Raw genomic sequence first — 26,805 nt, 5'->3', positions numbered from 1 at the left:
AAAATTATATGCTTTTATCTGAGTGTCTCTCTTGCTTCTATGAAAGACTATAGGAATATAGTCTTTCCGACCTAGACGAAGTCGCAGTTTCTACCAAAATCAGTTTCAAAAAAAAAAAAAAAAAAAAAAAAAAAAACCTTATAGTTGAAGCCTGGCTGACTTGGAGCTGAGTTGAAAAGAAGCCAGTGGTGACACCCCCCATCCCCCAGTAGCAGAGCTATCAGAGAGGTCAGGCTTTGTGACACTCAGATACGCAGGTGCCTTCAGCTGCACTGTGGAAGCCCCCCCCCCCCAGTCACCCAGGCCTGTCGTAGTAACTCTCTAAATCTCCTTGGGAAAATTGTTGTTTGAGACAAGCTGACTAAATCCTCAGAACCAGCTAGGATCTGCCCTTCACTGGTTTAGGAAGTTTCCGACTTTGCTATAGGACTTTTTCATTCTTTGCTGCCGTTTTCGCTCGCAGTCCTCACCCCCCCCCCAAAAATCCTTGGTTCTAACACTCCTCTTTAACTGTCCTAAAAAGGTTCAAGTCCACAGTTACCTCTACCCTCTGTCTAGCTTGCATTTTCTTTTCTCTACAAAGCCTTTCAAGGCTGTTAAATCCTTCTAAAACCAGTAAGAGCTACTAGGTATCAACTGGAGTGAAACATCCCAGGCACCTGCTCCATCCTCAAGCCCCTGAGTTCTACACAACTGTGAGACTGTGTCCTGCTGAAACAGTCATTATTCAACATATAACACTTCAGAATTCATTTTGTTTTCTAGTCCGATTCCAAAAGGATAATCATCACCAGCCTGAAAGACAGTTTCTTAAGTTGCCTATAATATAACTAACAGTAATTCTTTAGCTGTTCTGTGTTTTTGTTTTTATTTTTACTTTTGCTTTTGTTTTTCTGCCTATTTTATATATATATATATATATATATAAAGCCCTAGTCACACTTCCCTGGAGCGAAAAGGGGAACAGTTTCTGCACTCTCTGTCTTCCTGGGCCATTTACAGGCATGGCTGGTGTGAGGAGAGATCATTGTCCTAGTATTTCAAAATCCTGTGTGGTGCAATCATTTCCCTTCTTCCCTTGAACATGCATAGAAAGGTAAGGGTGTTTGTTCTTCTGGCAAGTTCGTAAGGGCAGATTTGCTTTTGAACTGGCTACATTTTCCTGAGTGCCTGCTACGACGAGTCAGTGCGCCCCCTGCTGACTAGTCAACAGTATAGTGCTAAGCAAAGTTTATTTTGTTCAGTAAACCGTGTCATATAAAATTAACAACAACCAATAAAATTAGCTTATATGTTTCAACTGCAAAAGTCCAAAACAAAATAAAGCTAGTTTTAGTGGTCCTAGAAATCTCTAGCTTGCCTTCTCCTCTTTGGCTGAACCAAGGTCCTTTTATCTAAAGCCCAGTGCACAAACATATAGCTTAATGTGACTAGTGTTCTTCCTTTTATTTCTTTCTCTATGGCAACCAATATGCTCTGCTCAGAAATGTTCCCCATCAAGGAAACAAATGATCTTCAGGGAGCAGCTCTATATGGCATCTGGTCCAATGGAGCACACGGAGTTAACCCCAGTCAGATGCAAGGCTGTAAACAAGGGGAGGAAACCTAGTGATTCTCAGCCCCTCCCCAACTGACACCTCTGCCTCCCTCATTACAAACCACAGCATTGATTTAGCATCAACTGTTTCCAAATAAATTACCAATTCTAAATTGCAAGGTGTTCTGTATACAAAAGTGAGTATAATTCCAGACATTTGACTCCCCCACCCCCACCCCCCGCCACTCCCCGCCCAAATGTGGCTTCCTTCGAAAGATCAAACCCAGACCATTTTACTAAAGTCAGACAATCACACTGGCCTGAACTTGGCATAGCTATTTCTTTCGGCCACATTTATCTAAGTAAGTACACCCTTGAATTTTCCAAAAACCCGGGGGTAGTGATAAGGAGGGTTAGGTCTGACTGTCACAAATAGAAAGCGTATGAAATCTGGTACTTTGGATGCTAAAGCTCCAGCGTCCTTGGGGAGTGGAGAGCAGGGATGTCCTGGTTAGTTTTGATTGATCACCCTCTTTCTGATGGGCTTTTACTACTGAGCCAGGAGCTGCAGCTCACCGCCTGCTCCCCAGTTGCAGCATTAACCAGGGATACACTGACTTACTCCCTCGGCTCCCTCATTGCTTCCTCCTCTCTAGCCCTCAGTCAGTGGTTACCAGGCCCTCTTCCTCACTTGATCATACTGCTCCCCATCCGAACCTGGACAGACTCACAATTCAGTCACCCCACTAGCTACAGATCCCAGGCTTTTCCCTCTGCATCCTTGATTCTCTGGGGGAAATTCCAAACAAGAAATATTTATATACTCCATGCTTAGTAGGCACCTCTTTTCGAGGGGTTTACCCCTCCCATAATCAACAATTAAAATCAATAGCACTTTCTTGCTCTCACCCAGAAGAGTAAAGCTCTTGCTGTGAGGGCCTCTGGAACCAGTCCACCTTTTTATGTATTATTTTAGCAACGTCAGATTCCTTTTGCTCACTCCCTCCGACACACTTTCCCTTCCTCTCTCCTCCCAAGCAATGAAAATAAAGCTTCCAAACCTACAAGAACATAAATAAATACACCAGAAAGGACGGAAAGGGAAAGGAGAAAGCAAAGGAAGAAAATGGGAGGGGGGGAAACCACTTACCCAGCAAACTCCCAAGGTTAGACTTTTAAATAAAAGGTTGTTGTTTTTTTTTTTTAAAAAAATAAGGTGCCTGGAGGGGTAAAGGAGAAGGCGTTTTTCTCCACTCTCCAGAACCGGCGCATCCTTAGCCTTCCCTTTACACTGACTCCTCTAAGCCCAGTTCTCACTAGTCTATTATTTTCACCAAAATATATGAAAATGTATGCAAATGAAAATCAGCACTAACTGTTCTCCCCTTGTTATATACTTTGGATTTTTTTTTCCAGACAAAACAATCACACTCGGCAGAGGGAGGGGGCGGATGGGGTGGGGCGGGAGTGGGGGGAAGCTGGGGAGCGATTTGAGAACTAAGTATATGGAAGGGAGGGGAAAGGGACAGACCTGGGAACAGAAGTGCGTTTCTGTTATTGAGGAGCACAGCGTTTGGGGGGCTTCCCGAAAGCGCACACCCTCCGCGCAAAGGAAAAGTGGCTCTGTTTGCAGAGGCGCTATCCCGTTTCATCAGGCCACCTGAGACGGCTTTTGAAAGCGTGTACTGTGAAACTCATAGCAGTAATTTAGACAAAATCCTCACTGTATATTAATGAAAGGCGGCCCCATGGCTCTGTTCCTATCCTCCCCATTCAGTGTAAACAAAACCACGAGACTCTTTCGGTTTTTGAGCCGGATCCAAGCAAAATCGGCAGGAAAGGAAAACACGGGGTGCTGGCACCGACCATTCAAACGTCTGCACCTGGAGATCTCAGATTTATTCAATGAAATCTGTGTTCCATCTTTTATATATATATACATATACGCATACATAAATATAAAAAGGAACCTTTTGGGGAGGAGTGGGGGGAATCCGTTCTGTTTGGGGCTTTGGTTACTGCTGCCTTTTAGATCTGTTCCTAAGATGGTATCTTTTCACCCGGCAAGCAGGAGCTGGACCCAATCCTACATAAATGCTCCGCGTCTACGGTTAATCTCGAGATCACGCAGAGGCTGCGTGGCTGCTGCTGAGCTGGAGAGCTCCTACTGTAACTGAGTTCACCTAAGTGAGCTCGGCAGAGGAATTATGCATGGGGGAGAAGGCAGGCCAGTTCTTTATATTCGAAGCACACTGACCACCAGGTTACGTTCTCGGCTGCAGCTCGGGCTGGGACTGCAGGCTGCAGGGTGCAGGCTGCAGGCCGGTGCCCTGCAGCTGGGGAGTGCGGGTGCAAACACAAGCACCCTCATTAAGAGTCGTGTATTTATTGAATGTCCGAATTGGGTTAGTTCATTGGAAATCCCCAAGGAGGGTTTAATTTGCCCTTGTTTTCGTTGCCACTTTCTCTTTTTTCTTGGTTCGCTGAGGTTCCTCTGTGCAGCATTTCCGCTTGGCCGCGTCCCCCCCCCACACACCCCGCTTCTCCCGCCTACCGGGCGCACTCCTCCTCCCGGCCCCCTTAACTCTTTCAGCTGGGTTGAGGCTGAGAAAGCACTTGTCGCCAGCGTTCACAGCCACCGTGCAAACCTGAGACCCAAAGAAAGAGAAAAATAAAGCGTCCCCAAGCCCAAGAATAGCAAGCGAGTAATAACCACACCGACACACACACACACACACACACACACATACACACACACCACACACATACACACACACACCACCACCACCACCACCACCACCACCACCATCAGCGGTGGAGCGGCGGGGGAGGGCGCGGCTAGCGGACCCGAGCCCTCTGGGCAGGCTGTGGCAGTCACAGCATTCTAAAGGCATTGGGGTCGAATACACTTACGATGAATCTAGGGGGACGGTCGGGCTGATTGCCTTTCAAATACCTCGAGTGGCTTCGTTGACCAGCACCCTCCAAACTCACAAGGGCACGCACGCTACTTGCAAGAATCCCGGAGGAGGGTGGAAGGGAGGGAGGAAAGGAGGGAGAAGGAGAGGGAGAGGGGTGGGGGAGAGCGAGCAGCCGCAGCAAGCGGTCCGTCTCGCACGCGCGGGCCCCGCGCTGGTACAGGGCTGCAGGTTTCCCAGATGATGGCATCCGAGAACTTAAACAAAGAGGGTCGCCGCCGGCGCGCGACGGCTGCACAAAGTTGCAGTGGCGGATTTCCAAGAAGCTTGGCCACCGGAGCTCTGGGCGAAGCAAGCCTTCCTTTCCCACCTCCGGCAAGACGGAGATGGGGGCTCGCGCGGGAAGGGAAGAGGAAACTTTGAAACCATTGGGGACACATCTGTCTATAGGTATTATTTTGAACCGTACATCCGTGGCGCGCGCTTTACAAATCTCTGGCGTGGGGTGGGGGTGCAACACAACGCAGTCTAGGTAGAATGGGTAGACTGCTATTTTTCGTGATTTTTTTTCCCCTCTTCATTTTCCTTCAAACCCCCTTCTTCCCCGCCTCCTCCTTTTCTCTTCCCTTTTTCCCCAACCTCCCAGACCAATCACGAAGGCAGGGAGCCGCGGAGGCAACGCAGACGTTTGGGCCGGACACTAAGAGTTAAGATGTGGTGGAGGGGCGGAGGGGCGGAGGGGGGGGCGGGGGCGGCGGGGGAGGGGCGGGGAGGGGAAAGTGGCGCGGGGGAGGGAGGCTGGAAGACGACAGATTTCCAGCTTCTACGACGCTCTGCCTAAATTAAAAAGCAACCAATCGGAACGGCCGGAAGGGGGGCCGCGCGTCCTAAGCCAGTCATTCCAGGCCTGCCAATCACCCAGCGGGTAGCCAATCAGCGGGGGCCCTGGTGCTCGACTTCCTTGTATTTGGGAAAGTGTGGTGGTGGGTGCGCGCTTGCGGCGGAGGGTAAACATTCGACAGTCCCTGCTCTGAGAGGGAGGGACAGGGAGCGAACTGTCAGATCCTAGCGAGAAGGGGCGCTCGTGAGAGAGAGACAGAGAGAGACAGAGAGAGAGGGAGAGAGAGAGAGAGAGAGAGAGAGAGAGGAAAGAGAGAGAGAGAGAGAGAGAGAGAGAGAGAGAGAGAGAGAGAGAGGGGCAAAGTGAGACAGGGAGAAAGAGAGAACCCGGGCGCAGAGCTAGCTCCGGCTGCAACTCTGCCCCGGCACGCCCGCGCCCGAGCCCGCCGTCGGGCACTCTAGGAGCGGTACAACGTGCCCACAGGAGTTGGTTGTGTATCAAGGATCCCCTGTATGCACACACACATCTCCATCTCCACCAATGCACTCTTCTTCTTCCTCCTTCTCCAGACAACTGCCGGGGAAAAAATAAAACACCAACCCCAACCTTCAGCAACAAGGTAACAGAACAATTCGACATTTTTTCTTCCTGTTCAATTTTTGCCTTGTTATATTTGTTTCCTAATTTCTGCCCAAAAGGAAAGATGTCGCACCAGACCGTGACTGTTGCGAGGAAAATGAAAAGGGACTCTTGTTTCAGAGACATCCAAGAGCTCCGGCAATAGCAACTTCAGAGAAATGCATCATCGCAAGAAGTTTTTCTAGGACAGAACAAAACTTGAAAGGAGAGGACCAGAGCTGGAGAACAGGAGCCAGCCTCCCCACTCCGCAGACGCAAGCCGCCAATATCACCACTCCTGTAAGGACCGGAAAAGTTTTACTATGCTAAGGGGGAAACAGTGAAATGTCTTGCTGAAGAGGAGAGAAGCCAGCGGACCAGCAAGGAGCGGCCCGATTGCTGGCCACCCACAATTTGGCCGAAGAAGAAAGGAACCCTTTCGTCCTTTGTTGTCTCGCGTGAAACCTTTGCTTAGCAGGTGGACAGAGCCCCGCGCCGGGGCAGAGTCCGCACCCGCCCGAGGACGAGGACAGGAGGAACAACCCGAGCCCCTGCGCACGGAGAGAGCGCCCGAAGTACGGGTTCCCGCCCCATTGGGCGAGCCTCGCTGGAGCGAGTCGATTGCTCCCGGCCAGGGGGGAGACCACGACCCCCCCTGAAGGGGCTGGCCACGGAGCTCACCCCGAGAAGCGATCCCCCCTCCCCAGGGCGCTGCTCCTGCTGCGGCTGCTGCAGCGTCTGCTGCTGACCGAGGCCGGCCCGCGACCCCCGCGCCCTGCCGAGCGGCCTTGCAGCTGCAGCCCCGGGCCGCGGCGGCGGCGGCGGCGGGGGCGGAGGCGGCGGAGGAGGAGGAGGCGGCGAAGGCGGCGGGGACCCGGGGCGGGGGAGGAGGAGCGGGGGGAGGAGGCGGGAGGCGGGGGGGCGCGGCGGCGGCGGCGGCGGCGGCTGCCGCGGCTGCTGCTGCGGCGGCGGCGGTGGTGGCGGCGGTGGGGTGGCGGGAGCGGAGCGGCATGGCCACAGCGGCTTCTAACCCCTACCTGCCGGGGAACAGCCTGCTCACGGCCGGCTCCATTGTGCACTCGGACGCGGCCGGGGCGGGCGGTGGCGGAGGGGGCGGTGGCGGCGGCGGCGGGGCGGGGGGCGGCGGCGGTGGCATGCAGCCCGGGAGCGCCGCTGTGACCTCCGGCGCCTACCGGGGGGACCCGTCCTCGGTCAAGATGGTCCAGAGCGACTTCATGCAGGGGGCCATGGCCGCCAGCAACGGCGGCCATATGCTGAGCCACGCGCACCAGTGGGTCACCGCCCTGCCCCACGCTGCCGCCGCCGCCGCCGCTGCCGCCGCCGCCGCCGTGGAAGCCAGCTCGCCGTGGTCGGGCAGCGCGGTGGGCATGGCCGGCAGCCCACAGCAGCCTCCACAGCCGCCACCACCGCCGCCACAGGGCCCCGACGTGAAGGGTGGCGCTGGACGCGAAGACCTGCACGCCGGCACCGCGCTGCACCACCGCGGGCCTCCGCACCTCGGACCCCCGCCGCCGCCCCCTCACCAGGGCCACCCTGGGGGCTGGGGGGCCGCCGCCGCCGCCGCCGCTGCCGCCGCGGCAGCAGCAGCAGCCGCTCACCTCCCGTCCATGGCGGGCGGCCAGCAGCCGCCGCCGCAGAGTCTACTCTACTCCCAGCCTGGAGGCTTCACGGTGAACGGCATGCTGAGCGCGCCCCCGGGTCCCGGCGGCGGCGGCGGAGGCGCGGGTGGTGGAGCCCAGAGTCTGGTTCACCCGGGGCTTGTGCGCGGGGACACGCCCGAGCTGGCGGAGCATCACCACCATCATCACCACCACGCTCACCCGCACCCGCCGCATCCGCACCACGCGCAGGGACCCCCGCATCACGGCGGCGGCGGCGCGGGGCCGGGACTCAACAGCCACGACCCGCACTCGGATGAGGACACGCCAACATCTGACGACCTGGAGCAGTTCGCCAAGCAGTTCAAGCAGCGGCGCATCAAGCTGGGCTTCACCCAGGCCGACGTGGGGCTGGCTCTGGGCACGCTCTACGGCAACGTGTTCTCGCAGACCACCATCTGCCGCTTCGAGGCCCTGCAGCTCAGTTTCAAGAACATGTGCAAGCTCAAGCCACTGCTGAACAAGTGGCTGGAGGAGGCGGACTCGAGCACCGGCAGCCCCACGAGCATCGACAAGATCGCGGCCCAGGGCCGCAAGCGCAAGAAGCGGACCTCTATCGAGGTGAGCGTCAAAGGCGCGCTCGAGAGCCACTTCCTCAAGTGCCCTAAACCCTCGGCACAGGAAATCACTAACCTGGCCGATAGCCTGCAGCTGGAAAAGGAGGTCGTTCGGGTCTGGTTCTGCAACCGGCGCCAAAAAGAGAAACGCATGACGCCCCCGGGCATCCAGCAGCAGACGCCGGACGATGTCTACTCGCAGGTGGGTACCGTGAGCGCTGATACACCGCCACCGCACCACGGGCTGCAGACCAGCGTACAGTGAAGGCCGGGGGGGCGCAGCGCGAAGAGGGCCGCCGCCGCCGCCACCTCCGCAGCCGCTGTCAGCACCGCCGCCAAGGTCGCCACCGCCGCCGTCTCTGAGCCGCCGCCAAGAACCGCCGCTGCTGCTGCTGCTGCCGCCGCTGCCGCCGCCGCCGCTGCCGCTGCCGCCGCACAGACCCAGCACCTGGCCTGGGCCAGTGCGTCTCGGCCGCCTCCCCTCTGCCCAAAGACAGGTGTGCCAGGGCTCTAGGAGGAGGGGAGAACGACTGGGGAGACACCGACCAAGGAGACTCTTTTTGAAGTCCAAGGAAGGAGGGACCAAAAAAAAAATTAAAGCATAATAAATACCAAGACTGTTTTATATGCATATATAACAAACAAAACCGGAAGAGGAAAAGGGGGCAACCGGGACATCTCGTTTATACTCTGGTGGTGTTTTGTTCTATTTTGAAAGAAGGTTGAAGATGCCTAACGCACCGAAACTGCACTCTTGAGGTACTGTACACCCCGAGATGTCCTTCATGGCATCAGTGGAGAACACCTGCTTCGTCCTCCCCTCTGAGACAAGAGAGACACTCCCCTCCCTTTCTTCCACTTCTTCCTAAAGGGCTGCCTAAAAGATCCATGGAAACTTTATTGGGAGCGACCTGAAAAGAAAGATGCACCAGGTTTCATGCAGGTCTGACTCTACTCCAGAACAGTGTTTTTCTTGGCCATATTAAAGTCTTTGGGGAAAAAAATAAATCAACTATGAAATGGGAAGGAAGGAGAAACAGAGTCTGGGACGGGGGAGAAGATTCACAATTTCTGAAGTTCACAGACTGAATAAAAAAAGCCAAAAGAAAGCATCCTCGCGGTAACCTTGGAAATAAAAGCAGCGCGAAAGAGCCCGGGCTGGGCGAGGCTGAAGGCCGGGGCGTCCAGCCGCCAGCGGGGAGGGCACAACAGCGGGGGCCAAGGCCCAGCCTTTGAGACCGCCCAGAGAGGCCAGGCCACCGCCACCGAACCCGGGCTTTGCCGACTGCCACTCGGGGTGGACCATGCCTAAAGATTCCACCGCTAATATTTTTTTTATTAACATTTTTTTATTTTTTATTTCTGGACTGACTCCGATAAAAAAAAAAAAAAGAGTGTGGAAAGAGAGCACCAGCCGCCGCACTTCCCTTGACTTCTGCCCTCAATCCGTTGCCAACTTTGATTGAATGGGTGCTGCGGATGTGATTATGTAATACTGCCATTTCCAAGCAGTGTTTTTGGTAGGTTTTAATAAACAGACTTTTCAAATGACGGCAATATAGAATCGTTAGATCCGTTGTTGATCTAAAAATATTTGCTTTATATTTTCATTAAATGACTTCTTTTAATATTTTATTCAGAATACTTATGAACTGCTGCAAAACGGTAATTTATTTTTCCCCAGATCTTGTATTACGTGTTTTTTTCAGACGAGCACAAATCAAAATGAAATGAAAATATGGACAGTTGTTAGGTAATAAGGGTATCTTTTGATGTGATCCTTTGATTGTAATTTAATTTGAGTAGTGATTCCGTAAGAGCTGATTGAGAAAATAAATTTGTTAGAATGAAATAGTCTGTGTCTGATGCATCAACACTGTGTGGGAAGAAGAGTTCTCTAGAAAATATTTTTTTACTAATGGAGATCCTTAAGTCGTAGAGCATCAAGGGAGCAGAGCTTCCCCCACGCAAAGAACAGGCTAGGATTGCTGAAAACATCTGTGCTTTAGCAATAGAGGTTGTTCACTCCTTGTTGATCCATACATTTCACAGTATTTTCCTTACCCTCAGCTTCAGTGTCTCTAGTGTTTTTTGCTGAGCGATCTATAACTACTAGCCATTTTCTTGAAGGTACCTGTTTTGAATCGCATGATTGAGCTACATCACCACTGAAAATAAACCCACCTGGTCAATCATGGTAAATACAACCCCTCATAGTTCAGTCTCTCTTTTTTTCTCTCTCTCTATCTTCTTATCCTCCAATATATCCCTGTTTCTTTTTTTCCCTAAAGATCAATAGTTGCAAAGGATAGCTTATAAACCATTGAAGTATTTTAATATCAATTACTCCCCATTGCTACCTATATGTGATTAAATTTTGGTTATTAAGCTTATGGTAAGCTTTTCTTATTGCTTTCATGAAAGAAGACCTTGCAGAGAGCCCTGCTTGACTCTGTACTTGGATGGTCACCAGCTCAGACTGGAGGCTGCCCATTTCTGTGGTTTGGTCCTCTGGAAACTTGGTTCTTCACCTTTTCCAGTGCTGTGAGGGCTTTAGCTTTTTGGGTCACTTTTTAGATCAGCCCCTGCAGAGTGGTCACATTAATCAAGTTAATGTATCAATATTTACAACAGGGAAAGATGAAAACCTAGTGCCTCGGGTTGTGAGTGCTAAAGATGAGAAAGGCTCTGGTTGGTTGACTCCCTGTATGATTTTTTTTTTCTTTAAAAACTGAGGGAGAAAGCAGTGGTTTTTACACAAGAATTTTCCCCATCTCACTTAGCTACCACTCACTTTTTGCCTAATTTTGTCGCCTTCACTGGTTCAACCTTCCCACCCCCATAATTTAGATTCAGGGGTCTAAAAATCCTGGGAAACTATAAGAGTAAGGAACAATGATTTCTCCCAGAGAGACCCTATAGCACAAACCAAGCCCCAGCCAGAGGGCCATGTATTGGGTGGCATTATTTTTGACACTAAATTGCACTAAAACTCACAATCATTCTGATTTGTGAAATCTGAAAGAGTCCATATTTATTCAGCAGAAGGGGGTTGTAGATAAGAAACTACATTTTACTTTTCTCTGGGTTGCTGTTTTCTGTTTCTCCTGCTATTGTTATTGCCCTTCCCTGGGAACAACTTGGTGTGGGGGTGGGGTGAGGCTCACCATCATTTTTCTTTTGGTGTTGTTACTCTTGTTGTTTGAGGGACTGTAAGAGTAAACCAAGAAGACCTGTCTGGAAACCCAGGAAAGGGCAGGTTGGTTGTGAGTGGAGCACACCACTGGCATATGAGAAGAATCATGAGTTGTTTTTTTTTTTTTTTTTTTTTTTTTTTTTTTTTTTTTTTTTTGGGGATAGGGGTGCTTTTTGTTTTGTTTTGTTTGATTGTTTTCCTCCTGGAATAGTGGTGCTTGACTAGAAGGGGGAATGGGTCTATTTAAATTTTTAGGAGGTCTCTACTTACTTGATTTAGCTGAGGACAAGGGAGCTAACAATTAGATTTTTTTTACACTGTTTTCTATTAAAAAGAACCTTTGCTGATTATTTCGGAAGAAGCCTTGATTTAGAAGTGAAGAATCTGGGCACGCAAGGCGATTTGTTTGTCATTTTGCATTTTGTAAAGGAAGCTGATGCTTGCACTTTTTTTTTTTAAAGTCAACCCTTTGAATGTATTTACAAAATGAAATTCCTGGTTGAAACACTACAGAAAAGATATAAAGCAAGAGGTTTTGTGCTAAGGCTCATATTGTTACACATGTAAATAATGAAAATATTGTTATATATCCCCAGATCTTTTTAATGAATTTGGTTATTGTGTTCCGTTGTGGCACAAATGTCTTGTGCTTCCTAAGCCTTCCATTTGTTTCCTCCATCTCCTCCTCCCATTTCAACCCAAAGGAAAGTGGCGAAGTTCTGTCCCATCAACCTGGTTAGTTACAAACTAGGCCCATTTGTAGTTCTCAGTAGACTGTGGCTCCTGGGCTCTAGACCACCTCGTCCGCCCAGTCACCTTCCCCTGACAATTCTCTCCAATAAATAATTCAAGGTGTATTTAAAAATATAAGTAAATTTGCTGTTATTGCTCTGCATTTTCCCTCCTTAGTATTACCCAAGGATATTCTCTCTCTCTCTCTCTCTCTCTCTCTATCTTTCTCTCTTAGAGATTCCCTCTGCTTCCCAGTGGCCTCCGGTGTTTGCTCATCCCATGCTGATGATCTGTTTTGTATGAATGGTTTTCAACCTTCAGAGAATAATTGGTTCTTATATCAAATGCAGTATATACTCTTCATAATTTTATCACTGAGTGTAATATTTTAAATAATTTTAACAATTAAATTTGCTTTTTAAATTATATATTTGTAAAGTATTTATCCTGTTGGAAGCAACAATATATTGTTGTATTTATTCGTTTATTTTTGTAATAAATGATCAACGTCTTCAAGCTAAATCAAAAATGACACTTTTATATATCTATACAAAATGCATTTAAAGAGATGGGCACATTTGCACCAATTTGTATGTAAATAGAGTAAGAGCCACCAATAACTTGTAGCTTTCAGAACTAAATTGAAGGAAGAAACATTCTTTCCACATGGAGTTTAGTTTGCCCAAGTTCCAGGGTAATTAATCAACTCTGAAATAAATGCAACAGGTATTGGCAGTACATATAGGCTTGAAATTAGATATTTAGGATGCAGGTCTGCTTTTTTCCCCCACCCTCTTAAAATGGAAAGATATTAAAGAACTTTGTTCTTTCCCCGAAGATGCTGAGTTTCGGTGACAAACCCCCAAACACCTGGCTGTGCTTGACTTCTGTGTTGGGGGAAGGAGAAAGGCAGCTGAGAGTTCCAGTGTTTCAGAGATCCAGAGCAGGTGACGGACTGAACAGAGTAATGCCAGGCTTAACAGCAACAACCAAAATGTTTAGACCCTTTTAAAACGACCGAGGGTCGAGCCCCTCCTTCTCCGGTCCCGCTACAGACAGAAGTAATCAGTGCAGGTGTTGTTGTTAGCAGTGGTGCGTGAGAGAGTGGGGAGGAGGGGGCTTGCTTCGCTGGACCAGCCAGAGCTCTTTGCTTTGCTTGGCTGGCCATTGCAATTCCTCGGGGTTCCTAGTCCCTGGGCCTGAAGGTCGCCCATGTGACCTCCTGGCTGCGGGGAGCCCCAGGATAGGCTTGATCTTGATTTCAGTAAGGAAATCAGAGGGCTCTGTGTTTACCTCCTGAACTTTCCAGCCTAGGGAAGGAAATAGAGAGGAGTCTGGAAGAGCAGGGGGTGGGGGGAGGCGGAGATAGCAAGAGGGGTACTTGTGTAATCAGATTCTTTGATTTTGTTAGCCTGGCTCATGGCCTATTAATTAGATTACTCTCTCTTTCATTCTTGATTTCACATCCGTGTTTGTTCCTGTATCCTAAAATGTGGGCGCGAACTTGGCGAGCAGGAGCCTATGATGTCACTGCCGGCCAGTGGCGGCGGCCTGGCCTTCTGGTGGGCTGTGGGCTGCTTTCTTGATGAGCCCGCTTTTCCTCGAGGAAGAGTGGGGCTCTGGCAGTGACCTCAGAGGGGTCTGGGAAGAGGGCAACAGGCATTCTCCTGGCCGCTCCTGTGGGGTGTGTGTGTGTGTGTGTGTGTGTGTGTGTGTGTGTGTACGCGCACAAAGGGAAGGAATGGGAAAATTCAGTCAGGTCTGGACTGAGAAGCCCTAGGGACACTGGCGACTTAGTCAGGTGAAGGTTGGCCTCAGGTGAAAACCAGTGAGCACCGGAGGCGAGTGGGAGGGGTCTAGGCAGTTGGCAGCCAAAAGTCCGCTTCCCTCCCTGAGGGAGGGCCGTGCTGGGAGCCTAGGTAGGGTGGTGGCAGTGGCCGCGGGGGCGGCCCGGTTCAGGCTCGGCCCAGCAAGGCCCCGGTAGTCGAATGGTGGCAGCTGCTGCGGGTCGCACAAGTTGTTTTCCTCGTGGAGACCATTCAGCAAAAACGCAGGATCCTTTCTCAAAGATTTAAATTTCGCGGATGAATTACCATACACCGGTTGCTTAGCAACTAAATTCAAGCCGGGCTAAGAATATGCAAGCTTTTTGTATTCTCATTAATAAAAATGCCACTCTGACACAGCAACCCGACTTTGGATCACTGCAACTTCTGTAAAAGCCGTAGGAGAATACAAACCGATCCTGCCATTTAATTACAGATCAAAATGGCTTGAAACGTGATGTTTTGTTCATCTATCTTCCTAAAAGCGATGTAAAAAATAACGGCTTTCAAGAACAGTAGTAAATTTTCTTCTTCTTTTTAAATGGAGTTGTCTGTCGAGGTTACTGATAATTGTCAAGTGAAACCTCTTGAAATGTCCCTTTTCATCAACGTTTCTACTCTTTTCTCGAGTTCTTCCCCAAACTCAGTACTATTATTGTTATTGTGGAGATCCTCAGGCCTTGGACACCTTCGAGACTGTGGCTGTTGAGAAAGTAATCCACATGCCCACATTGGCTAGAGGAAGCCTGAGAAAAAAAGAGTACAGACAGGAAAAGTTGTGGAAGTTTTCTTGAAAGGCTGGAGGAGTTTGGAGGTCCGGTCTGTCACTTTCTGTCAGGCAGGTGGGAAGTAAAAGAGAAACGCCTGTTGTTCTTAGATTTTCTGTTCTGGGGTCGTGAGTCTGCCTCCTGCTTACTGAGAGTTGAATTTAGGGCCTTGCTGACCAGGACTTTCCCAGAAATTCTCCTCCCAGCTTCTCTCGGCCGAGGAGCTTGGGGCCCCGACAAAGTAAAGACTCTTGACTCCCTGGGTCTTCAAAGAACAGGGCCCAGGCCTAGAGCCAGAGATTTATTGTATTCAAGGGGCAAACTTCGCGCCTCTCCCAAAGGATGCTGCCCGTGAAGGGTGATGCGTCGCTTTAGAAGAGAGTTCCGAACGACTTCTTTTGAAACATTCCAAAAGTTGAGGGTGAGGCAGTCAGGGCAGCCTGACCTTGTGCAGGCAGGCCTTGTTGTTTGGGAGTGTATGCGAGTCTTGGCTGCTGGGACTGTGGAGCAGCGGGAGTCAGGGCTGTGTGCTTTGTGGAAGTTTTGGGCCCTTGCTGGCCTTTCCCAGCGTGGAGTTCTTGAATAGCCCTGAATGCTTGGACAGGCCTTGGCTTTTCTTGGCTTCTCTTGGGCCACAAGGACGCCGAGGTGGCCAGGCTGTTACCAGATCACCTAAAGCACGGGATCTCAGCTGGGACACTGGGGACCCCTAGGCCTACCATACCCAATGTCTTATGCAGCCTGAGCCCTGACGGTATGCCAATCGGCTTGTGTGTACCCAATGTCCCACCAGGAAAGATTCATGCTGACTTTGCTTCGAAACTCACAAAATGTGGAGGAGCTTAGCTTTAGATAAAACAGCGGTAAAAATGTGAAGCCCTCAACACACACACACACACACACACACACACACACAAAGGCTCCGGTCATATTCCCAGAGAACCAGCCCCCCCACCCACCACCCACCCCCGCAGTCCTTAAAATTTTGCAAACGGGAAACCTGAGAGGAGACGCGTCCCCAGGTCATCCTGGCAAAGCAGAAATTGGGAACCTCACAACTGACTAGATGCAGCCGGACTTAAGGGGAGCAAAGGCAAATGGTTTACCCTCTTTTCTAGAGTGTTAACAAGGCAATACAGCTTCTTTTTTTCCTTTTGAATTAAAAAAGATACATAATAAACAATGACCTGTTTACTTACAAATACAGTCGTGTGCCCCCCCCCCCCAAGCCATATTCTGTATGTAAGTCACTAATGGACCCTGGTGATTTTTCCTTCTACTTTGGAAACATTGTTAGCTCTTTGAAAAGAAGGGGGCAGTCTTCCTGTTGCTTGAAAAAAAAAGTAGCAAGTACTTGGACAGTTTCTGTCTGTGGATACATTTAACACTATGAAATAACCTTCTAAAATACATGAGAAGGGGTTTTCTCTTTGACTCTTCGGTTGTGTGTTGGGCATCGGTGAGTGGCCCAGTGGGGAATGTGAGGTAATGTGACCCTCTCATGTGTGCTTTTCTTGGAGACACAACGACAGAAGGAAACTTTAAATAACTGGAGTTGGCTAAGAATATGAGGAGTAAAAGATCTCTGGTTTCCAGAGTTTAGGGACTGTCTATGGGATGCAGTGTGGTGCGTTACTCAGGCTGCCTCCTTCTTACAGGGATGGGGAAGCAAGTGTGGAAGTGTTACTTACTTGGGGCACAAGGCTCATCTTTTTAATTTGGACTTTCCTTCAAGTGTTGCCCCACCCTCTGGTAAGAACAGTTCAGGGGAAGGCACAGGACACATCTAGACTGTGACTGTGGCTCTGTAAGTCCCTGATACTAGACGACTTACAAGAGACAAATGATGGGCCAGACACTGCATGAGGGAAGCACAAGCATCTTTTAATTCTTTTTCCTTCCTTCCTTTCTTTCTTTCTTTCTTTCTTTGTTTTCTTTTTAATGAACAAGAGATATTTTGTTGAAGCATGTCCAGGAGCTCAGGAATGATGTGCCCCCCAGGACAGGCTCTCAGCAGAAGGTGGATCCCGGATCATTGGCTTGAACTTTGCACACTGAAACAAAACAGATACTGGTTTCCAAAGGCTCCCAAGTCAGCACTAGAATGAAAAGTGTCAAATCTCATTCTACCCAGGTCAGACACAGCCCCCACCTCTTTGAGCAGAAGCCAAGCTGGCAGGCTCTCAGGACCCCTGAAATGGGCTGGCAGGGAAGGGGTTAGCTTTTCATTTATATTTTCAAGTCTGAAAAACCCACCTGCACAGTTAAAGAAAAATTCAATAGATCTCATCAGAAAGTGGACCGGCACCCCAAAAATAGCAAAAGGAAAATAAAAGTCTTAGTGGTTTGGCCTCAAGACTCTCCTGACTTACAATGGTAAAAAGGCAAGTCAGTAAACAAAATAGAACCATTTGCAATGAACACTTTTAAGGAGAGAGGTCTTTCAAATTTTAAAATTGCACCAGCAAGTCTAATTTCTATGTTGTATCCCCTGAAGATTTCTACCCAGAAGGGCTTTTAAAAATTCTCAACCCCAAGAGAAAGACCTTTAACCTCTTCCAAGAGCTATTTAATAGCTGTCCCATGTGTTTTTTGTTTTCTGCAGTGATGAGAACACAGGGCCTTGCAAATGCTAGGTAAGATGGAGCCAGCTTCGAGGTGTGTGCGGGGAGGGGCTTCCTTTAAACACTCTCCCTCTGAGATGAATCACCAACCCTTGTCCTCAATGCTTTTAACAAGAGAGGTGTGCCTGGCTGTCAGCCTCAACTGTGCAGTCTTGGGGGATTAGAAGTGTTAGGCACCCAAAGGCACAGAGCAGCTAGTATCTGAAATGGGATTTCTGCTCCTCAAAGAGGGGGGGCTGGCAAGGTCAGCAGTAGTGGGCCTGTTCCCCCAGGCTCTCCTGGGGGTCTCAAAGAAGAAGCCTGCAGAGGGGCGATGGAAGTGAGGAGCCAGGAGACCAAAAGAGAAATCACTTACCTCAACCCTTTGTTCTGGAGTGTGAGCTAGGGCATCAGAGGGAAACAAAAGCCCCCAGAGAATGAGGCTTCTGCTTCATTTGTATCTCCCCGGACCCTTACCAGAAAACCAGGCTGGTTGGCTGGGGTCAAAAATAAATAAAGAAAAGGCAACTTGAGGGATCTTTACCTTACAGATACACCATCGGCAGGGAGAGGTACATACACTTGATTTTCTCCAAGTGACTGTGTGGTGTGCAGGTAGAAAGGCCTGGAAAAGAAACAGGAAAACAAATGGAATAGGAAGGCTTGGGGTGGGGGTGGGGTAGGGGGTAGCTGTATAGGACCAGTGTGCATGCAGAGCTGGTGTGTATGCAAATAGTTGTATTTCTACCCTCTGTGTACCAGAGCACCCTTCGCGGATCCTGCTTAACCCTGTACCCTGACTCAGGGGGATTTATACTTATAACAACTGAGTGGAAAGCAATTGTACCCACAAATCCTGCAAGCTGACTGCCATTGGCAAGTGCCAGCCAGGTAGTACAGAGCTTGGCATCCTCAATCAGCGAGCTCTTTCTGCCTTGAGCCTTACCAGGGGAGGACAGGTGTCTTCCTCTCTTTTGAACCCTGTGGGTGTCAAGCTCAGTTGTCCCTGCCATGCTAGGAACGCTTACTTCTTCATCAGGCTACTGGACTGGAATGTGTAACAGCATGAGGAGGAGGTCACTTTCAAAATGCATTTTTGTAAGGATGGGGGTGGAGAGCCCATCCTAAAGGCCATACAAACCATGTTTATCTGCCCTGACCTGGGGAGAGATTTTAAATAGGGGGCAAGTATCTGGTAGGATGCTATGGACCCCAGGAAGATTCTCCTCTGCGGGGTAGGGAGGGAAGATAGTGAGGGGTCTGTAAGAGCTGCTGAAGGCTTGCTCTAACAAAGCTCTAACAAAGGCTTCCTGCAAGCTTACTCTCAAGGCACTTTCAAAAACCACACACCTAGCAGGCATGTCCCCAGGTCCCAGGGTATGGAGCAGATTGATCATTCAGACAGGGAGACGATGTCAATGGTGTGTGGCTGGCTGCCTGGGGGTGGGGGGACTCAGCCTAAGAGTCCTGTTAACCCACAAGCTTCTAGGGACCTGGGTGCATGGTTGTGCCTGGGCCTTGGGGACTTATTTCTAGCTCATCTCCCAGACAGTTCAGCAAGGCTGAGGCCGAAGCCCTGCGGAGGAATAAGACTTGCTCTTGGTTGTCTTGGTAAGGTTGAGGGTAGCTTTGACTCAAAGAAGCCTCCTTGCTGAGTAAGAGGAAGAAGGCTCACAAATGGAGAAGGTTCCTTGGGTTAGGTGGGTGTCTGAGTCAGGATGGCCTTTGCAGGAAAAGAGCAGGCTGCTGTGGAAAAGATGTTCCCGTACCATGAGCTGGACCGTAGGCATCTCCAAGCCATTAAGCCCATTACTTGGCTATTGCTTTCGCAGCACAGCGAGAGACTTGCAGGACTGAAATCTACATGGGGCAAGTGGGAGAAAAAGAGAAAGAAACCATCACAACAAACTACCTTAAAGACCATAGCTGTACATCCCCACAATGAAAAGTAAGGCCCAGGTGCAGCTTCCATACCCGCCTCCAAGTCGGTAGCTGCAGCATCTCTTTAGGAACCACAGAGCAGCTCAGCGCACAACAAGCAGATAATGAGGCCTTCAGAGCTGGAGTTCAAGGCCAGGAGCAGGTACAAAAATGCCACAGATGTTACTCCTTACACGACAAGGTAGGTGCTGAAGATACAACTCTAGGAAAAGATCTGACGTGTGTGTGTGTGTGTGTGTGTGTGTGTGTGTGTGTGTGTGAAATACAGTCAGTGATTGTTCCTTCCCTTTCTAGAAAAGGTGTTCCCTTTCCTAATTCAACCCAAACAGAAGCCCTAGAGACTGCCACAGACCTCCGGTCCAGCAGAGCCTCCTAACTCCCCTGAGGAACCCCATTCCCAAAGCTAACCCCCCAGACTCCTCACCCTCTTTCTTTTCTCACAGGCCTGGGCAGTGCTGAGCCACCCCAGGAATGGCCTCAGCAGGATTTTCTAGACATTTCTGCCAGGGAGAAAGTCTTGGTGAGATTTCAGGAGGCAGTGACTGACGTGGACTCCACCCTTGGCTGTATCCAAATACAAATGAGACGCATTTTGGCTGATCAGTCCAATGTAGTTCATGAAACTGTCTTGTCAAATTTTCTAGTCAAAAATAATAGAAGAAGAAGAAGAAGAAGAAGAAGAAGAAGAAGAAGAAGAAGAACACTGTAAAGATCTTACATGTGGAGTTTCCATACAAAGAGCCAGGTGGGCAGGGACGGGAAGCTAGCTGCAAACAGCATCCAACAAACCCTCCTAAAGTGTAACCTCATGCCACAAAGGAGAAAAAGAGGTGAAAATGATTCTGGTTGCCTGCGAGACACCCCGATAAAAGTAAATGGGCTCTAGCTAGGGAAATCTTTAAAGCTGTAGAATTTTGTTCTTAGAAAACATTTGTTTTCATAGACTTGGGTTGCTAGGGATGGGTCAGCCTCCCCCTAGCTTACCTGGCATCCTGAACCACCATGCAAGAGCCACTTATGAGGATAGTATAGTGATGAATAGGTTTTCTGGCCTAACCTAATCCTAATCTGAAAGATGGGAGCTCGCCTCCCTTCTTGTCTATTTCCAAAGCTTCTAAGTTCGAGAAACCCCAGATTCTCCCACCAGGTATTCTGAGAGGTAGGTCCTATCAGGCTCTGGTGCTGTGGACCTCTTTGGATTGGGGATGGGGGTGAGGACAAGTGTGAGGACCAGTTTTACTGGTCACTTTGGGAGAGCTCTGGTCTTTCCTCTATCCTAGAATCCTAGAATGCTCGAGACAAGTGGATTAGACCACAGACCCATCAGATCTAGGGTAACATCACTCCCATCTCCTTAGCCTCAGGACATTCCTGGTCTTCAATTTGTCCAAAACTACCGATTGTTTTTTTTTTCCTTCCCTGCCCCCAAGCCCTGCTCCACTCCACCATGGACTTGGTAGGGAGGCTCCAGAGCCCCCAGGAGCCCTGTTGTATCCTCCAGTTCACTCTCTCATGGCATCCACAGGGAATTTGTTCTCAGGACACTTAGGGACAGAGGGAATTTGCTGCTGACCTGGACACTCTGTTGTTGAGCTGTGCCCCTGGGGTGAGCTGCCCACTGAAAGCAGCACTAGTTTTACTTTCAGGACCCCACTCAGGGTACTAACAGTCTAAGCTAGACCAAAAAAAAAAAAAGTATTGTCCCTGGGGAACCACTGAAGAGAAAATTCGAAGCATCATCCCATTCAAAGGAAGTTTAGGTTTCAGGACCCTTTAGATACCAAAGAAAAAAGAGAATTCCACGCCGTCCTCTTACCTGTTGCCTGCTGAGGTTACTGTCCTTGCCTGCAGTATTTTTTGGCCATCCCACCATGAGCGACACCCCACTGCCCGGCAATTAACTCTGACATAACAGAAGTGAGGAGGGGGTCCATGGGCTTCACTTAAGGGAAGAGGCCACCCAGAGCTCCAAAATAATCAAAAGCTTTAGTGCTGCTGAGAGAGGACCTGTTAATCCCAAGCAGGTCAAGGGTGGGCCACACAGCCTAGGCATCTATGCCCATATCACCCTGGCAACCTGGCAGGTACATCGGAACCAGATGCACCCTGGTGTTATGGGCTTCCACCCAGGAGCTGAGGTGCTGGGCAGATGTCTTGAGCAAGACAGACTTCAATTTCGTTGCACGAACACTCCCAATGCTCTAGAAAGCCAAGAGGAGGGACACTATGAGCAGAGGCGACATACAAGATAAACTGCCCCCTCCAACTGCTCAGCTCACCTGCTTCTGAGAGGTAGAAGGACCTGTGTTAAGTTGCCCCCCCCCCTTTCTAACTGTGGACTTGAAGAGCAATTTAATTCCCTCCTTTGCTCCATGCCTCCCCTGCACACACACAACTGAGCGTGGTTCTCCACTTGGGGATAACAAGAGGCTGGCAAAGAGACAGAGAGAAGTGGCAGATGGCCTCCTGGAAAAAGCAGGCCCAGCCACACAGTAGCCCTGAAACTGATAAACTCCTCTGATACTTGCCCCTCTTCAGACAACCACTCTGTTCCTTTCATCTGACTCACCAGAGGCCCTCGAGTTCACCAGCTAAAACCACCAAAAACATAGCACTAGTTCTTCGTTTTCTCCTAGGTCTCTTTCATGCTCTCGTTCTCCCCACTCCCACCCAGGCAGGCCTCGCCCCATCTGAAGTAAGAAGTTAAAACAACTTGTTCTTTTAAATGACCTCCGGTCTTCGCCACTACCAGAACACTGGAAGAGCATGTACCCTCACCTTGCCCCAAGTCCACTTCCAAATCAAGTCGGTTGTAACCACCATCATCAATGACACTCTGCAGAACTTGACAGGATCTGAAATCAAGGTTCCTTTACTTACCAGAAGTAGCAACGAACTTTACTGAAAGAAACAAATTCAGCATTGACAAGGAACACACACACACACACACACACACACACACACACTCCTTAAAACATCATGTAGTTTTCTAACTTCCTGCGGGTTTAGGGGAGGGATGATGTAAAAAATCTTAGGCAGCCGATTTTAAAAATCACTTGATTGTATTGTCCTAGTTTGAAGTTCTCTACTATAATCGTAAGTAATAAAGTCGTTAATAGGCATAATTGGTATCTCGTTGATCCATGTAACTGGTGCTTTATTGGTGACCCAACTTAGTTTTGTGGCAAAATACAGGTGGTTTAGGATCCGTAAAAGGAAGCTAGTCATTTTCAGGCAACTTTCCCCAGCAGAAGGCAAAGTGCAGATAGACATCTGTCTCACACATTCGCTCCTCTGCTTTTCTGTACACTTAAGAATAAACAGTACATATCTGGGTTTTGATTTCTCTAGATGAGGTCATAAAGTACCGTGTGTGCGTGCGTGTGTGTGTGTGTGTGTGTGTGTGTGTGTGACTGAAGATTCATGGCTATCGTGGCTATCATCATGCACGTTAAAAACAGCGAAGAACTCGGTGTAAACAGAGAAGGAACGGGCTCGCTAGTGAGATCAAGTGTCTGACCAAGTTCACTTTCCACCCCTTCGCAGGAAGAGGGTCGGTCACCCGCTGAAAGCGAAAGCTCTGGGGATTTGGAAGAGCACCCCGCAGACATCCTGGGTTCTGGGGCTTTCTCCCAGCACTCCCACCCATACCCCGCTTCAAAGTCCTTCTGCAGGACTTGGTGATTCAGGGTGCCCAGTGCGGGCTAGCTTCCCGGAGCTCTCCTTGCCCAGTGCTGGCTCAGCAACGCCCTGGACTCACCCGGTGCGGTAGGTCCACTCCCTCCAGACTAGAAACGGATCCCCAGTTGGGCAGTGCGGGAAGCCACGTCTCAGCAATGTCAACCCCCACCGCGTAGCTTGCCTGAATCTGGGCTCCAGAGGAGCCGAAGTCGGGCAGCCACCGGCGGTGGGGGCAGGGAGGCCCGGGAGAGCCTCAGCCTCCAGCTGGGTTGCGGCTTTCTTATGGAAATGACCCGAGCCCGCCTGCTGGACCCGAGCGAGTCCCCTGGTCCCCAGTCTTCTCTCTGCTAAGCTTTTCCTCCCGGCAAACCCTTGTCCTCCGCGTCTTACCCTAGCGGGACGGGTGGCGATGAGCGAGCTGTGCGCCCCGGCCGTAGAGTCGGGGCCGGGTCTCCCCCTCGGCCCGACGGGCTTCAGTTCCACATTAAATATTCATAGCAATCGCTACTTTCTTAAAGGGGAACCCACCGCGCGGGAAAGTTCCCAGCCAAGGGAACTCACAAAGGAAGGTGTCCGCTCCCTCTAGTTCTGGGGGTGGCTCGGCGCACAGCTCCTAGCGCTCCGCTCCGACAGACAGAGAAGGGAAGGGCCAAAGTACCCGCTCTCCTACTGTCACGATATTTCTTGTAGAGTGTGAGAGACGAGGTGAGCTTGGAAAGCTGATCATTGTTTACATAATTACTTGAACATGAGGGGTCACATTGAACGCTTTTGGGGTTTCCAAAACATTTCGTTATTTTCTTTCATTTCATGATTTTAAAAGGAAGGTGGTTTAACTTCATTCGGGCGTCATCGGCCCCGAGGACCAGAAAGTAAGTTTGCCCTGTATTGTTTGTTGGAAAGAGGCATTCAGCGAACTTATAAAACCTCACACGGAGAAACCGTTTCACTGGAGAGCACCTGCCCCAAGTTCTAAAAGTGATCCTGGGCTGCCGTGCAGAGCTGGGGCTTGAGGGCTCAGAACCTGTGTGGGGTGTGCTTGGGGAGAATTGATTTGAACCCCAGCTCCACTGCTCAGTGCCCGGCCTCTTTCTTCCAGGAGCTCAGAGGGCCTGCGTGGTGTGCGGTCCCCGGGCTTCCCAAGGCCGAAACTCATCTGCTTGACTCCTCAACCGGGCCCAGGAGAAAACCGAGGCGGGAAATGGAGAGGAAGCAGTGAAAGTTCTGAGCCCACTGCGAAGGCCGGGCCTGGGATGCACCCCGCCTGGGGCCAGCTGACCCGTGACTGCTCCTCGCGGTGCCAGGCGACGCCCGCGCCTTGTGTCCCGTCCCTTCCACCGTCCCCCCTCCCCCCTCCCCGCCCCGCCACCACCCCCTTCCCTGCGCACGCCCACTCCACACACTCTCACTCCCAAGGGCTCTTTTTGTTCCAGGCCAGGAGCACTTTCACAAATGGTTAGAAAGTCTTGAGCGCCATCTAACGGGAGCAGCAAAAAGTTGAAAGTGGGTGGAGGTTAAGACCCCAGGCTGGGCGCGGGAGAGTCCCATCCATAACTCTATGGGCACTCTGGGGCCTTGACACCTCTCCTCTTCCTCCTACGACACGTAACTCTGTCGGACTCTGGAACTCCAGGCTTGTCCTCCCCGATCCCCGAAGCTCACCTTCTCAGGGTCCTGGGGCAGGTGTGGGCTCCTTGCTTGCGTCCTTTTCCACTCCAGGTTGGACTGCTTGCCTGGTTTCCCTTGGACACGTCTGCCTGAATAGGACCCCTGTATCATTTAAAGTCTTCAGAGCTTTGATTTTGGCCTGGGATAGACAGTCTCACGAATTTGGATAAGGTGCACCAGTTTTGTGAAATGAAAGTCCCAAGCCGAAGCTTCTGCAGACAGGACGAAGCAGAAGGCAGGTGAATAAAGTTAACTGCAGCCAATACAAAGGAAAGTGTGCAGCCTGACACTGAGAGATGTAGCCTGACAGCGGCTCTAGAAGAGCTGAAGCCCGTCTCCAGGAAAGAAGGTGGATCCTGAAAAGCTGCCCAGGGGTTTGAAAGCAGCCAGACTGGTGGCTCACAAGGGATGCAAGTCAGGAAGGATGCTGCCCCTGGGGGTGTAGCTGAAGGAGTGTTGTGTGATAGGCTTTTCCTGGGGAGCTGCAACAGGTGCTGCTCACCCCAGAAAGGGACCCCACGACAGACCAAGGAAATGACTGCCCCAATGTCCAATTTGGTGAATCAACGAGTTTCTTTTTTAAGTTAGGGTTACTTAATGGGATTACAAATGAGGGGTTAGTTAAGGGTGGGAGGGGGTAAATAAAAGGCAGTGAGGCGACTTCACAGCAAGTCAACACCATAACAGGACACAGATGAACGCTGCAACCTTGCAGCTCTTTGCACAGTGGGAACATCTCTTTCTCTGAAGTTTGGCTGGTTAGAGCCCCGCACAACCCCCACCTCCGCTGCCCTAGCAACTGTTTAGCTCCCTTTTTATTGTTTTAGGGGAACCTCAAAGATCCTCCAAGTTTTTTTTTTATATCCTCCACATGTGACCTCTGGTTTACCTACTGATGCCTGTGAGCCTTACCTTCTCTTCTGAAGCGAAAGCTTCAGTTTGGAGGGAACATACCCTATGAAAAGGTCATCTAGACATCCCCTTTCACCCCCACCTCACCAAGGATTCCTAGCCAATGTGAGAGTCGAGCCTCATGGGAAGTTCAAAATGGGGTCTTTCTAGTCAGGGCAGAGTACACTGGAAGGTATCCTGAAGACTGTGTAGGTGGGTGACAGAAAGGCTTGACCAGCTGAGAAACCAGGGAGAGAAGAAGAGGTGACCATCAGGCCCATACCATCCTCCAGTCACAAGACTCCAAGACTTTCTTCACACAGGAACTTTCTCCACACCTCAAGTCAAAAAAAAAAAAACCAAACCAAAACAACAACAACAACAAAACCCAAGACACAATAAAAACCAAAAAGCTACATAGATGGGCAGTATAGAGGTTCTCTGACCACCTTCTGGGGTCTCCAGAGGTCATTAGAAAATCTGTTTCTCCTCCTTGCTGGGTGTTATGAAGGTAGTAAATGTTATGGTGATAAAATATGTGTGGCATAAAAACTTGGCATCTTTTTCTTCTAAGTGCAAGTGTGACGGTCCAGTTGGAACACACACATTCATATTGCTGAGCAACGCCACCAATTACCCATTTCCAGAAGTATCATTGTACTTCCCATAGCCCCTCCACCCAGCCCCTGGCGAGGTCTACAAATTCGACTTCATCTCCATAGAGCCCAGACAACATTCATCTTTTTCTATGATTTATTTGACTTTGTGTAATGTCGACCTTTTATCCGTATTATACCATATCCCAGCATTTTCTCCCCATTTAAAGACCATCTCGCTTCTTTATCCATCTATGGATGGATTCTTGGTTTTCCTCTCGTGTTTTATGAATAGTGATGCTGCTGTGTGCATAGGTGAAAAGAAACCTCAAGTTCCTGCTTTTAACTTTTGGGTCTATACCCTGAAACAAAATTGCTAGGTACTATGACAATCCTCTTAAGAACACTTTGAGGGACCTCATGGTGTTTTCCACAACTGCTGCATCCTCATTTTACCTCATCCACAGTCCACAGAGATTCTGGTTTTTCCACAGTGGTGCAACGCTTGCCAGTTTCTGTCCTTTCAAATGTAGCCATTGTAACTGCTATAAAGTAATACCATGCGCAGATTCTAAAACATTTCTCTCCACCACCCCACCCCACCCCCGCCTTTTCTTTTGAGATAAACTGACTTCAAGCTTCTCTCTCTCCTATCTTTATCTCCTAAGTCCTGGGATGGCCATCTTGAAATATTTTTAGATGTAAATACAAAAGCATAACGGAGACTGGGCATGGTGGGCAAAGGCCTGTAATC

General features: G+C 49.9%; 1 protein-coding gene and 2 long non-coding RNA genes across 21 annotated transcripts in view; 1 reads left to right on the top strand and 2 right to left on the bottom strand.

The window, feature by feature from the left end:
* The window catches only part of LOC121450467, a 54,084-nt gene extending 49,494 nt beyond the window's left edge, over positions 1-4,590 (bottom strand). For 7 of the 8 annotated variants that reach the window (XR_005974604.1, XR_005974602.1, XR_005974606.1 and 4 more), the window contains exon 1: positions 2,688-2,821. This is a non-coding gene — a long non-coding RNA (uncharacterized LOC121450467). Of the gene's footprint in view, positions 1-2,687; positions 2,822-4,450 lie in introns of those variants that run through there. The other variant, XR_005974601.1, reaches the window with a different exon arrangement.
* Positions 4,591-4,766: 176 nt separating this feature from the next.
* Positions 4,767-12,589, top strand: Pou3f3 (POU class 3 homeobox 3). 9 transcript variants are annotated; one of them, XM_041655374.1, is made up of 4 exons: positions 4,772-4,905; positions 5,102-5,161; positions 5,866-5,915; positions 6,056-12,589. In XM_041655374.1, the coding sequence occupies exon 4, from the start codon at positions 6,925-6,927 to the stop codon at positions 8,413-8,415; it is 1,491 nt and encodes a 496-aa protein (XP_041511308.1). In that variant the 5' UTR covers positions 4,772-4,905; positions 5,102-5,161; positions 5,866-5,915; positions 6,056-6,924; the 3' UTR covers positions 8,416-12,589. The 9 variants fall into 9 exon arrangements, with proteins under 9 accessions (XP_041511310.1, XP_041511306.1, XP_041511303.1 ...); XM_041655371.1 differs by having other exon boundaries at positions 5,995-12,589; XM_041655376.1 differs by lacking the exon at positions 5,102-5,161 and having other exon boundaries at positions 4,767-4,905.
* Positions 12,590-16,543: 3,954 nt separating this feature from the next.
* On the bottom strand, positions 16,544-23,433 carry LOC121450468. Of its 4 annotated transcripts, XR_005974611.1 has the most exons (9): positions 22,976-23,273; positions 21,994-22,070; positions 21,032-21,416; positions 19,934-20,020; positions 19,640-19,779; positions 19,249-19,429; positions 19,044-19,134; positions 17,819-17,899; positions 16,544-16,725 (listed from the first exon to the last, which is right to left on the bottom strand). It is a non-coding gene; the product is annotated as an uncharacterized LOC121450468 (long non-coding RNA). The 4 variants fall into 4 exon arrangements; XR_005974609.1 differs by lacking the exons at positions 19,934-20,020; positions 22,976-23,273 and adding an exon at positions 23,287-23,433 and having other exon boundaries at positions 19,640-19,855; XR_005974610.1 differs by lacking the exon at positions 19,934-20,020 and having other exon boundaries at positions 19,640-19,855; positions 21,994-22,116.
* Between the last annotated feature and the right edge of the window lie 3,372 nt (positions 23,434-26,805).

Source organism: Microtus oregoni, unplaced genomic scaffold (assembly GCF_018167655.1).
Source record: "Microtus oregoni isolate MIOR12 unplaced genomic scaffold, Mior012 000007F_ref0000211, whole genome shotgun sequence".
Taxonomy (NCBI): domain Eukaryota; kingdom Metazoa; phylum Chordata; class Mammalia; order Rodentia; family Cricetidae; genus Microtus; species Microtus oregoni.
The sequence above is the reverse complement of the archived record's forward strand: the minus strand, read 5'-3'. Positions and strand labels throughout refer to the sequence as shown.

What these genes read in the sequence shown, in the direction of transcription:
- Pou3f3 (XM_041655376.1), top strand. Translation starts at nt 6,925, where the DNA reads ATGGCCACAGCGGCTTCTAACCCCTACCTGCCGGGGAACAGCCTGCTC.